At 39.2% G+C, this 13,884-nt stretch overlaps 1 protein-coding gene across 2 annotated transcripts in view; it reads left to right on the plus strand.

Moving 5' to 3' along the window:
- LOC101265888 (K(+) efflux antiporter 3, chloroplastic) overlaps positions 1 to 13,884 on the plus strand; it is a 52,680-nt gene that overhangs the window by 37,016 nt on the left and 1,780 nt on the right. For both annotated transcript variants that reach the window (XM_069291599.1, XM_069291600.1), the window contains exons 16-18: positions 73 to 234; positions 501 to 590; positions 659 to 820. In XM_069291599.1, the coding sequence (XP_069147700.1) occupies positions 73 to 234; positions 501 to 590; positions 659 to 820 (414 nt within the window). The remainder of the gene's footprint in view (positions 1 to 72; positions 235 to 500; positions 591 to 658; positions 821 to 13,884) is intronic.

Raw genomic sequence — 13,884 nt, forward strand, 5'->3', positions numbered from 1 at the left:
AAGTTGTGTGCTATTACAACAGTGTGTTCTTGTGAACTGGTTAGTGATATTTTGCCCATGTCACTGCAACAGGCTTCTACAAAACTTGGTTTTCCTGTTATCTATGGTGATGGTTCACGTCCTGCAGTGCTGCAGTCTGCTGGAATATCTTCTCCGAAAGCAGTTATGGTCATGTACAGAGGAAAAGAAAGGACCACAGAAGCTGTCCAGAGAATTCGACTAGCCTTCCCAGCGGTACTTCCGCCCTCCCTCCTTGTGTATATCGGGCTGCAATGGAAAATTTAGAGGAAAGGTTAAATTTTACAAATTAAAGCGAGGATAATCCAATTCAAAATGGATAAAAAAAGTTAACATGTCAGAAAAGTAAAAAGCTGTAACCATTCTTGTGCATAGCTGGTGTTGGATACATTAAATACATCTGGATTCTTATGACTCATCATATTGTCAGGTTCAGGGTCTATCAGTTTGACCTTTTGCTATTTCTTGATTTTCAATTACAGGTACCAATATATGCACGAGCTCAGGATGTGATGCATCTATTACATCTGAAGAAAGTAGGAGCAACAGATGCCATTCTTGAAAGTGCAGAGGTAAAACCATGGCAATTCTTCTCTTCTTCTTTATGTGAATTCTGATCATGCCCTATATATTCCTGCAGACAAGTTTACAGCTTGGCTCTAAACTTCTAAAAGGGTTTGGTATCATGTCTGATGATGTAACTTTTCTAAGTCAACTTATTCGAGATTCTATGGAGCTGCAAGCGCAAGAGGTTGTGGATAAATCTGACGATCAAGTGTCTAAAGTTATGAAACCATTGCAGGTACCAATCGTTTAAGAATACATATATATGTTATATTTCCACATGCTTGAATAAATATTAATTATGAATTTGCGAGTATCGGAACTGTAAGTTTTGGTGCCAAAATTGTACAATCTTATTCATCCATAGAGATACATATTTATAGTAGAAAACTGACTAACGAGCTATCAGATCCCTTGATTCTGGCAGATTTGAGAATCAAGGGGTGATTTTATTGATCTAATATTCTAACCTATTCAATAGCAAATCAGATATGATTTTATAAGATCAATTTAAATCCTATAAAATCATATCTGATCATACTTTAGATTTTACAAATCAACAGGAACATTAAGTTTGCATCTATCTGTTATGACCTTAATAGGATCACAAATTCAATTTACGATTTGAATTGGAAATCACAGAAAACCAAACCAACTTTATTGATAATCGGAAGTCTCAATTACACGCAACTAACTATCAACTAAGAACTTCATAATCTCCGTAGAAAAGCTGTAAATGAGAAACGAAGAAGAAAGATGAGAACGAGAAGAAGTACAGAGAAAAGAAAAGGTAAGAAGAGAAACAGAGAAGCAGAAAGGAAGAAAACGTGACTTTTCCAAATTTTAGTTACCTTTCTCTCTCCTCTAACCACTATTATATAACCACCTTCAATCCACATGGCATCATCCTCACCATTGCTTCCCATTAAATCCTAGCTGTTCCTTTCTAACGTTAGTTACTTCTTCCGAAATTCAGTTACTACTGTAGCCTTGTTCCGATATCGAATCCCCACCTCTCCATAATTTTTCTACACTGATCTTCACTTCATAACATTCCCCACCGCATCAAAGAATCCTTGACCTCAAGGAATAGAGTCAAAACCGGGAAACTTAGCGCGCAAAAATTCATAATCCTTCCACGTAGCATCCTCAGGTGGAAGATTAGACCATTGCACTAGTACGCGCACCACTGCCACATTGTTACATTTGACCATTTGTCGCTGCAAAATAGCCACTGGTTTCACCAAGAACTGCCCTGTATCATTTGTATAAGGCAACTCTGACTGTACCACCACTCGATCGCCCATCTTCTTTTTTAACAACGATACATGAAATACCGGGTGAATCTTAGACTGCATAGGTAGAGCTAATTTGTAAGCCACTAACCCCACCTTCTCAAGTATTAAATATGGACCGTAGTACTTAGAACTAAGTTTTAAATTTCTTCTCAAAGCTTATGAAGTCTGCCTATAAGGTTGAAGTTTCAAATAAAGCCAATCGCCGACTGCAAACTCACGCTCATTTCTTCTCTTATCTGCAAAAAATTTCATCCGAGCTTGGGCAGTAGCGAGATTATCCTTTAGTAACTGAAGAAACTGTTGTCCATGCATCACTACATCCTCTGCTGCCTGTACTACTGTTTCCAGAAGAGGTCCGATCGAAAGTTGAGGCGGAGTATATCCATACAACGCTTCAAATGGAGTGCATTGCAAGCCTGTATGGAAGTTGGTGTTATACCACCATTCTGCAGCAAACAACCATTTCTTCCACTGAATAGGTCGATTAGCAGTCATACAACGAAGATAGTTCTCCAAACATCGATTGACTCGCTCAGTTTGGCCATCACTCTGAGGATGATAGGCCGAACTATAATGCAACTGTGCACCTAATAGCCGAAACATTTCCTGCCAGAATTTACTCAAAAATACTTTGTCTCGATCAGATACAATACACTCGGGAGTTCCATGTAACCTGTGGATTTGCTTCCAAAACAATTCAGCCACTGTCACAACAGTAAAGGGATGAGCCATAACTATAAAATGAGCGTACTTGGTAAAACGATCAACCACCACCAAGATCACACTTTTATTTTGACACTTTGGTAACCCCTCTAATAAAATCCATGCTAACATGACTCCAAGCTTGATTCGGAATCGGCAAGGGTTGAAGTAAACCCGAATATGCTGCATTGTCGTCTTTGTTACGATGACATACCTCACACTGAGCCACATAGTCATTCACCATAGTCCTCATTTTAGGCCAATAGAAATATTGAGTTAATCTCTTCAAAGTACCGAACTGACCCGAATGCCCACCCAAAGGAGTATCATGAAAATTGGAAATGAGCTGCTGCCGTAAAGGCCCTTGAGAACCCACATAAACCTTGCCTTTTCGCCTCTAAACACCATTAACATTATGCCACAAACTAGGCCCGTGTGTGTCTACTGATAACAAGGTCATTAACTCTTGAACAAACGAATCCTCACTATAGTTGTGCATAATTTCTTGAATCCACATGGGCGTGATCATACTCACAGCCATCAATAATCCTACCTCCGAAATCTCGTCTGCCTGCAATCCTTCTTGTGGCCTAGATAGAGCATCAACCACTCTATTCTCGGCGCCCTTTTTGTAACGCACCTCATAATCAAGACCCAACAATTTTGTTAAACCTTTCTGTTGTATAGCCGAAGTCACTCGTTGTTCTAACAAGTATTTCAAACTGTGATGATCAGTCTTAACAACAAAGTGTTTAAACTGTAAATAATGTCTGCACTTGTCCACCGCATTAAGTAGAGCCATATACTCTTTTTCATAAATCAATTTACCTCGATGTTTAGGAGCCAACACTTTACTAAAGAACGCAATTGGCTTCCCTTGTTGCATAAGCACAGCCCCAATACCCCCATGGCTCGCATCAGTTTCCACCACAAATTCTTGAGTATAATCTGGAAGAGCCAACACCGGTGTAGTCGTCATAGCTTTCTTTAAGACTCTCAAATGCATTTTCGGCCTCACTATTCCACTTGAAGGCTTCTTTCTTTAACAAATCAGTGAGTGGCCTGCTAATGGTTCCATAATTCTGTACATACTTTCGATAGTAGCCGGTTAAACCAAGGAACCCCCTTAGAGCCCCTAAAGTCTTGGGTCTAGGCCAATCCACCATAGCTTGAATCTTATGAGGACCAGTAGTCACCCCTTCCTTAGTAATAACATGGCCTAAGTACTCCACTTTAGCTTGACCAAAAGAACATTTAGATCTCTTTGGAAACAACACATTCATTCTCAAAATATTAAACACCACTTGCAGATGTTGTAAATGTTCTGCCTTGTTTCTGCTATAGATTAGTATATCATCGAAAAATACTAAGACAAACTTCTGGCCGGATAAACGAACGAAAAATCTGGTTCATTAAGGCTTGAAATGTTGCTGGGGCATTAGTGAGTCTGAAGGGCATTACTCGAAACTCATAATGGCCCATGTGAGTACGAAATACAGTCTTGTGTACATCTTCCATCTTCATCCTAAATTGATGATACCCAGCTCTCAAATCCACCTTAGAAAATATCGACGCTCCATGCAGTTCATCTAACAAATCGTCAACAATTGGTATTGGATACTTGTCCTTAATGGTTAAGTCATTTAACCCTCTATAATCGACACAAAACCTCCAGGTACCATCCTTCTTTTTTACTAACAATGCCGGTGATGAATAAGGCGATTGACTAGCCTATATGATTCCACTGCTTAACATCTCTTTTACTTGCTTCTCCAACTCATCTTTTGATGGAAAATATACCGATAGGGTCTCAAATTGACAGGTACAACTCCTGGTTTGAGGGGTATCGTATGATCAAACAATCTCTTCGGTGGCAAAGACTTTGGTTCCGCAAAGATGTCCTCATATTTATTTAACACTTCCTGCAGTCCTTCTTCAATTAGTTCATCTTCACTGTTTTTTATCATGTTCATCATAAAAAGATGAGCAACTATAGCTTGACCTTTCTTCAACATTTTTCGCATTGATCCAGTAGATAAACTTCCTTCTCCTGCTATTCCTGGCAGCACCAACTTATTAGCCTTCCTTCTTATTGTCACACACTTTCGCTCATGATCGAACTTAGTCGGATTATGTTTCTTCATCCAGTCGTTTCCCAACACCAAAGCACAGCCTCCCAAAGAAATAATGAGCAAATCTTCCATGAAAATCCTTTCCTGCATTTTCCACGAAAACCCTCTACAATGAGAATTACACATTACGTAATTGCCATCCGCCACTGTTATTCGTACAGGCGAACAAGGCTGGGGCTTGTAACCCGATGCAGCTAATGTGTGCTTGTCGATGAAACTATGAGTGCTTCCCGAATCAATCAGTATTGCCAAGTGTCTCTTCTTTACAGTTCCTCGCACCAGAATTGTATTTTCTCCCATATTATGGCCCGTCAATGCATTTAAACAAACAGCCTGTTGTACCTCTTGTTCAACTACTCCTTCAATGGTAATGTCTTCATTGTCATCCAATTCTGAAACTTGATCACCTTCTTTATCCCCTCAACAGAACCAGTCAAATAATTCAACTGCCTTACTTTGCAAATGTGTCTCCCATATTTCTCTCCACATCGGAAACACAAGTGATTCGACTTCCTAAACTCGTATGTCTCAAGAGTAAGCCGATAACGTCCATTCCGATTAACCATTGCAGTAGATGTTTTTCCTACTCCAGCACAGCTGCCAGCAACACTCGGTTTGCTACTCTATTGCTCCGTCGGCCAGCTTCATTTGCCATTTCCTTCATTCTTGCTTTCTCTACAGCTTCCTTCAATGTCCTCGATTTGAACATTTTCACCTCTAATCTGATCTCCTCTTTTAGTGCTCCAATGAAACTAGATAGGAAGTGAGCTTCATTCAAAGCCGGATTTCGTATAAGCATTTGAGCTTTTAGATCCTCAAATCGTCCTAAAAACTCTTCCACAGTTCCGATCTGTTGCAATTTATTAAATTCTTCCACCACATCACTCACCACAATTTCCCCAAACCTACTTATCAAATCCTCTTTAAACTCAATCCAATTCGGTATTCCTCCACTTAACACCATTGACTGATACCACACTTCCGCTGCATCGGTCAAATACAACGCAGCCATTTCTACCCTCTGTTCATTACCCACTCTGTACTGTGTAAAAAATCTATCACACTTTCGGATCCACACCTTCGGTTCCTGACCTGCAAAAATAGGTAACTCCCACCTAGGTAACGTTACTGCATTCAACTGAGCTCTATTGCGATTATCCACATTTGGAATAGGTAGTAAACTTGCTCCCACATTCGGAACCACCTGAGCTCTCTCCAACACTCCCAATCTCTCCAAAATTAAATCCAATGTTCCTTGAATTCCAGCTTGAGCATGACGTACTTCCTCTTGTGAATTTAGCAGATCGGCTAGCATTTTATCGTGCCTTGTTAGCTTATCCTCTATAATCTTCCAGCGTGTACCCTCAGCCATCACACAGGTTCGAAGGCTCTGATACCAATTGTTATGACCTTAATAGGATCACAAATTCAATTTACGATTTGAATTGGAAATCACAGAAAACCAAACCAACTTTATTGATAATCGTAAGTCTCAATTACACGTAACTGACTATCAACTAAGAACTTCATAACCTCCATAGAGAAGCTGTAAATGAGAAACGAAGAAGAAAGATGAGAATGAGAAGAAGTACAGAGAAAAGAAAAGGTAAGAAGAGAAACAGAGAAGCAGAAAGGAAGAAAACATGACTTTTCCAAATTTTAGTTACCTTTCTCTCTCCTCTAACCACTATTATATAATCACCTTCAATCTACGTGGCATCATCCTCACCATTGCTTCCCATTAAATCCTAGTCGTTCCTTTCTAACGTTAGTTACTTCTTCCGAAATTCAGTTACTACTGTAGCCTTGTTCCGATATCGAATCCCCACCTCTCCATAATTTTCCTACACTGATCTTCACTTCATAACACTATCTTTTCCAGTACTGGTAGTCTACCACTTGCTGACTTTTGGGTGAGGTGAACTAGGTTTTCATGGTCTGAAATCTGTAAGTGCATCGGCCTACTTTTTTTGGTCCAAACTATAAGATTATTATATTAATAAACTACCAAAAAGTACATCGAATGTTGTGTGATAAAAAAAAAAAGGGGGACTCATATGCGAGTCCGTATAAAAGGGAATATGGGAGGCAACTTTGTGAAAAGTCATTACAAGGGGGAAAAGGTTGGGGTTGGCTATTCCTTCATGAAGATATTCTTTCCCATTGATATTTTCCTGCAGTGCGTCATTGACAAAAAGTGAAGGGTCTTCAAACACAATGATGGAGTTGTCATTGATCTTTTTGCATCCATATTCTGCCAGCTTGTCTGCTATCCAATTTTGTTTTCTGTAGACTTGCTCTATAAAGGGATCAGTTTGCTATCTGTGCAAGTACCTTTTCAATAGTTTAAAAGTGATGAGTGAGCTATATGTTGAGACATTATGCTAGTGATGACTCCTGTGCATCAAGATTTAGGGAGAAGGGTAAGGTTCTGTTGATGGGCTAGTTTGAGGCTGTAGAAGGAACCAGCAGTTCAGAAGGTGCAGTATTTCCTGAGTATCCAAGCATCCAACATCTCAGGTTATCGTGATAAAGCTCCACCAATGCCCACGGTGAAGTTGAACTGTTCATATTGTATTGCTTAATAAGTATAGATAGTGATCTCCCTGCACGAACCCTTTTGTAGAATCTCAAAAAAAAAAATGCTTTTTAGAGTGTGTTTGGTATGGAGGAAAACATTTTCCAAAAACTGTTTTTCGATTTTCTTATGTTTGGTTGGTCAAAATGTTTTTGGAAACATTTTCTCTAGAAAAGCAAGCTCCTTAAAAATGAGGAAAAGGACTTCTCTAATGAAAGTAGGGAAAAAGTTCCGTAAGTGACTGGTGACATTCTAAGTTCATTGTCTCCTCCCCACCCTCCGAACATCCCCAATTCGCACCTCTTGACCATCCTACCCACCACCACCACCCGAAACCCCAGTCGCTACCCCATTCTGCCCACATAGGTTTTGCTAGATTACATATAAATGCTCTTAAGATAATATTTTTTGCTTACTTACCAAACACTAGAAAATGAGAACCCTACTTATTTTCCAACAAAACATTTCTAGGATAACATTATTCATGGAAAATGTTTTCCTTCATACCAAACACACCAAGCATAAGTCACGTAAAATTATAAGCAGATAACAATTGTGCCCTTATAAGTCAACTTCAAAATACAAACTTGATTTTCAATGAGGATTTAATAAAGGTAACTTTATATTCACATCAAAACTCAACAGCAAAGCCTGATGAGGTGGGATTTACAGCCCACAGGGGGTAATTTCAAAAACCGAAAACAAGGCAAAAGCTTTACAATTGAGCTAGAAAATCCACTAAACTATCAACCTCCCCCACCTAACCCCGTTTACACCAAAACTACAGCAGGCTCAAGCTATTCATCTTGATTTTTAAATGCTGTTAAGTTTCCCATCATGTGATATTTCATTTATTTCCTTCCACAATGTCCACCAAATGCAGGTTGGGATGCATTTCCACCAGTCCTCTTTGGATCTTCTTCTTCTGCCCACTCCTTCCCACTGTCTCAGCAAGTCTAATGTAGTCTTGGGCATTACCTACCTAACTCCAAGTATACATAAGAACATATCCCACGGATTTACAGTTGTTCAGCAGTGTAAGAATAAGTGACTGTTAACTTCTGCCTCTTCCGCACACATGAACACCTTGAGCAAATCTGTATACCTCTTCTTTGTAACACTTCATGAGTTAGACATGCTTTCCTAATTGCCAACCAAGTGAAACCTGAGGCCTTGTGAGGAATCCTGATTTTCCAAATTAGTTTCCAAGGCCATTCCATTTCCATAGTGTGTTTAGAATTTAACCTCCAGTAATAAGACTTCACAGTAAAAATCCCTTTCTTGTGCATTTCCAGATTGGAGTATCATGACCTTCAGTGACACCTGGAAATGCATATAGTGTATAGTAATTCTGATACTCTATAAACTTTCCAGTCATTTAAAGCCCTCTTATAGATCAATTGTGAACCTTGAGGGCTCCACACCTGTGCCACAGTGTCCATCTGTTGTAGGCTCAACATATAAAGATCTGTGAACGTGATCTTCAAATTCTCTTCCCCTAACCAGAGTTCATTCCAGAAAGTGGATTTCACCCCAATACCAATCCTAAAGGATAGATTGGGGATAAAGGATGGCCACAGTCTTCTGATTGTCTTCCAGACAAAGCATCCAAGGGTACCATTTGCTTCTTCAGTGATCCAATTGTTTTGCAGACATATTTTTTGTGATATGACTCTCCTCCACAAACCCAGATCTTCACTCCAGAACCTCCATAGCCATTTCTTCAACAAGCTGACATTCTGCATACTCAACTTCTTTATACCCAAACCGCTCTGCATTTTGTTGAGTGTCACTTCATCCCATTTAACAAGATTATACCCAAGCTTCTCTTTATTCCCCCGCTGGGAAGACTCTTCTTGATTTGTTGATTAAGCTTATCATATAAGTAGGAAATGCATCCATCACTAATTTGAGAAGAGTTATTCTGCCTCATAAGGATAGATATTGCCTTTTCCATCTTGACATCTTCCTCTCACATCTTTCCAGTACTTCATTCCAGACTTCCACATCTTTGTTCTTAGCACCAAGGGGCATTCCAAGGAATTTTGTTGGGAGTGAGGTCACCTGACATCCTAGGTTCTCAGCAAGCACCTGCATATGTGCAACCTGGTTAATCAGGTATAAACAACTTTTATGCCAATCGACATGAAGTCCTAATATTCCTTCAAAGATGGTTAAGATGGCCCTCAAGTGTCTTATTTGATTAACTTCAGCACCACAGAAAACCGAGGAGTCATCAGCATATAGCAGGTGTGAGATCTCCATAGCATCTCCCCTATTTTCATTTGCGCAGAACCCTTGCAACCACCCATTCTCACTTGCTTTCCGGATCATGGAGTTGAGACCCTCCATACTAAGATAAATAGGAATGGTGACATGGGGTCACCTTGTGTGTCACGCCCCGAGCTACCCCCGAGATGCGGACACGGAACCTAGGACCACAAGTGATCCCAAGTTAACCCTGCTGGCATGATCATGAGCATACTATAGATAATAAACTGTTGCGGAAGCTAAATCATAACTTATAATGAAAATATGGGGAATACCCATATGCTAAAACGGATATAAAATGAAGACTGATGAGTTTAATCCAATGGAGTTACTAACTCAACACTAAGCTGAAACTAACTATGTCTGAAATAAGCCTCTAAACTGAACTAGAAATACTGGGACAAGCCCCCAGCTAAATCTAGCAAAAATTGAAACTAAATGACTAAAAGAAAACTGAAATGAACTCATGACTATTGTCCTCGGAGGATGAGGACTCACCACTGAATCTGCTGAACTAGAGATCAGAAAATCGATCGATGCGTGATCTGGATGCTGAGAACTTGAACCTACATCACGAGAAGATGTAGTGCATGTACGATTCAGTACTTGAAAGGTACTGAGCATGTAGGATAGAGTAAAGGTGAAATAAAACATAACTGAACACGCATAAAAGCAAGTATAATAATTTGACATGATAAACTGAATTTTGAGCTAACTGGATGCAATGACCAATTTATAACATGCTGAAATTGAATACTGAATATACTAATAAATGGTCAATGCAGAGAGTCTGACTGATCTGTGAGAGCTACTAATAACCGATAATAAACCACATGAGCTAAATGTGGAGTCCGATGTATATGTCCCATCGAGAGGACCCAATATACCATGCCAAAGGTATAAAGGCATGCTGACGTGATCACTAAACTGATTGCCCACAGAGGGGATTTACAACCTACTTGGCTAGTAGTTCTGGGACTATTTAGTACGCTAAACCCTAGTCTAACTCGGTATTATGCTACTCCCATGAAATCTGTAAATTTACTGATTATGTCTGAGATTTTGTATATACTGGATAGCTCGAAACTGAACATGCAAGCTGAGAATGCAACAATTAATCTGGTAATTATGCATTTATAACTGAGGCATGTATATGTGAAGTGTCTGAAATATCTGACCTAACATGTGCAATTCAAGAACTAGAGAAATGCAAAGCTAGGATTCTGAAATTCATGCAATAAACTGAATAATAACATGATAATCTGATTTGGAACATATATTTAATAAATTTATGAAGTTCTAACAAAGTTCTAGAAATCCTAGGCTTAATCATGATAAGAGTATCAAGAATCTGACTAAAAATTAGGGACCCAATGGGTGAAAGGAACCCACTAGTGAAATCCCACATACCTGGTGATGAAATCCACGGAAAAATACTTAAATTTCGGAGCTGGAACTACTGGAGCTTGTGGTGTTCTTGAACTAGGCTTCTTGAGCTTCTTCTCTATTCTTGCTTCTAATTTTCTAGGTTTTGATTTAATTATTTGACTTGGATATGTTTTAATTATGTTTTTAGGCTTAAACTGACTAAAATCTGATGATTTAGGGTCAAAATGACGTAACTAAGGGTTTAAACGGAGTGGAAAAAGTCAAAAAGACTCCTGGGAAAGTTGTTGTCGGACCAAACGATGGCCAGGACTGACGGTCTGTCGTTGGGTCCGTCAATTGGGCCTATTCGACAGGCCTTACTAAAATGGGCATAACTGTTTACTCGGAGGTCTGATTTTAGCAAGGTCGGTGACTATGGAAAGCTAATTCAATTATCAATCTGTGGGTAGGTCATGACACCTAATTCATTTTGTGCTAAGAGTTATGACCATTTGAATTTGATCCAACTGCATTTCCCCTTAACTGTCTACAAATTTTCCACCTACCTACGGACCGTGCTGGTCGTCCGTAACTCTTATCATAGAGTGGGTGAACGGAGTATTGATCGACGGTCATGGACTACGGATCGTCGTCTGACCTACGGACCATAAGTCCGTCCGTCGTCCAAGACTTAACCAATTTTTCTGGGCTGAAATTTTTAGGAGTTTCTGATCCCATCGACGGTTATGCAGGACGGACTGTGGGTCAGGCTACGGTCCGTCGATGCCACCGTTGGTTGCACCTGCAGATTTTTTTTTTTCTGTAAAGCTGGTTTTTGGTATGTTTTTGCTACGGGGTGTTACATTGTCTCAAACCTCTTAGTGACTGAAAAAACCCTTCAGGATTGCCATTAATGATAAGGGAAAACTTCACAGTAGATATACAGACCTTAATCCAATTGATCCATTAGTTTCCAAAGCCCATATCTCTCAGAATCTTCAAGAGGAAGGACCAATTTACATGGTCATAAGACTTCTCAATGTTCAGCTTGCATAAAACTCCTGGTAGATTTTGCTTCACCTTAAAAGTCCACTAGTTCATTTGATAGCATTGATGCATCCATTATCTGCTGTCCCTTCAGAAAATCCACCAAAACCCCCATGACCTTCTTCATTTTTTCTGTGAGAAGCTTGGTTATAATTTTTGTATACTCCACCAATCAGACTTATTGGTGTAAAATCTTTCAACTCTTCTGCTCCATGCTATTTCGAATTAAAGCTAAGAAAGTGACATCGAATGATTTCTCAAAAGTTCCCTTCTGGTGGAAGTTATGAATTGTCTGCATCAGGTCCTCCTTCAAAGTCTCCCAGCAAACTTTAAAGAAACTCATGGTGAATCTATCAGGCCTAGGTGCCTCGTCTCCATCACAGTGTTTGATTATATTTAGCACTTCATCTTCACTAAAAGGCCTTTGCAACCACTCTTGTTCCTCTTGATAGATTCTAGGACAGTTCACACACTCAAAAGGGGGCCTCCATAACTCTGTTTCAGTATAGAGTTTTTTTATAAAACTCAATCATATTCACCTTAATGGCTTCCGGCTTTTTGACCTCTCCTCTGATTATTAGTATGTCTATATTATTACATCTTTTATGAGCAGTAGCCATCCTCTAGAAAAGCCTAGTATTGTTGTCTCCCTGGTTCAACCATAAAATCCTGGATTTTTGTCTCCACCTAGACTCCTGAATTTTTGCCATTTCTTCCAACTCTACCAATATTTTAGCCCTCACCATAGCTCATCCTTTGTCAGATGTCTTGAATCTTGTTCCAGATCAATATCTGTCAATTCAGATACTGAATTTTTGCCATTTCTTCCAACTCTACCAATATTTTAGCCCTCACCATAGCTCATCCTTTGTCAGATGTCTTGAATCTTGTGCCAGATCAATATCTGTCAATTCAGATCTAACTTGTTTTTCTTAGTGCCTAGATCCTCACCCACTTGCTTACTCCATTATTTTGAGTTTCTATTTCAGCAACTTCAGTTTCATACTGAGCTTGTAGTCAGGGCAACCTTCCACTACAAACTCACTCCACCAACTATTAACTAGCCCCTCGAAACCATCAACTTTGAGCCACAAATTCTCGAACTTGAAGCAGGATTTATTCTGACCCCATTCCTCACATTGTAGCATAATAGGGCTACTATGCTCAGACGTCACTGTAGGCATTATCGTCTGCCTTACATTTTGAAGGTTTCTTCCCATTTGATGAAAATAAGAATCTGTCTAACCAAGTTTCACTGTAATGGTTTGCCCCTCTAAACCATGTAAAATTCCCACCATTTAATTGAGGGCCATGTAATTCCGTCTCCTCAATCCAGTTGGAGAAATCTTTCATCACACTCCATTGAATATAAGAATCTGTCTAACCTAGTTGCACTGTGATGGTTTGCCCCTATGAGAAAATTGAACTAAACTACAAGTTGTTTCCTGAAAGCATTAGAACTATAATGTTTATCCAATTTTAAGAACGAAATACCAACGAGTAAACGAAAGAAAAATAGTAGAATTTTTTTGCCAAAGTTCGCTCTCTATAAATAAATAAACATTTTATTATCTTGTTTGGTTTAGGATATTATACCACTTTTTTGCAAAACCAGCTCAACTTTAGTTTTCTAATAGGTTTTGCTTTAAATACAGTCTAATCCAAACAAATTCAGGTCTTAATTTCAAAGGAACTATTCGCAAAATGTTAGTTAAACACAAAATGAGAGAGCAAATGTATTGGTTGACCTTTCACTGAAGAGGGGTTGCTAACTTGAGATCTTCCCTTTTCAGCTTTTTATTCTTTCTGAAATTGCAAATGTGAAAGATGGCTGACTTATTGATTACAGATATCTGTTCCAGTATGTTCAAGGCTCAAATTTTGATTTTGCTCAATATAGAAGGGC

The sequence above is a fragment of the Solanum lycopersicum genome, chromosome 11 (assembly GCF_036512215.1).
Source record: "Solanum lycopersicum chromosome 11, SLM_r2.1".
NCBI lineage: Eukaryota > Viridiplantae > Streptophyta > Magnoliopsida > Solanales > Solanaceae > Solanum > Solanum lycopersicum.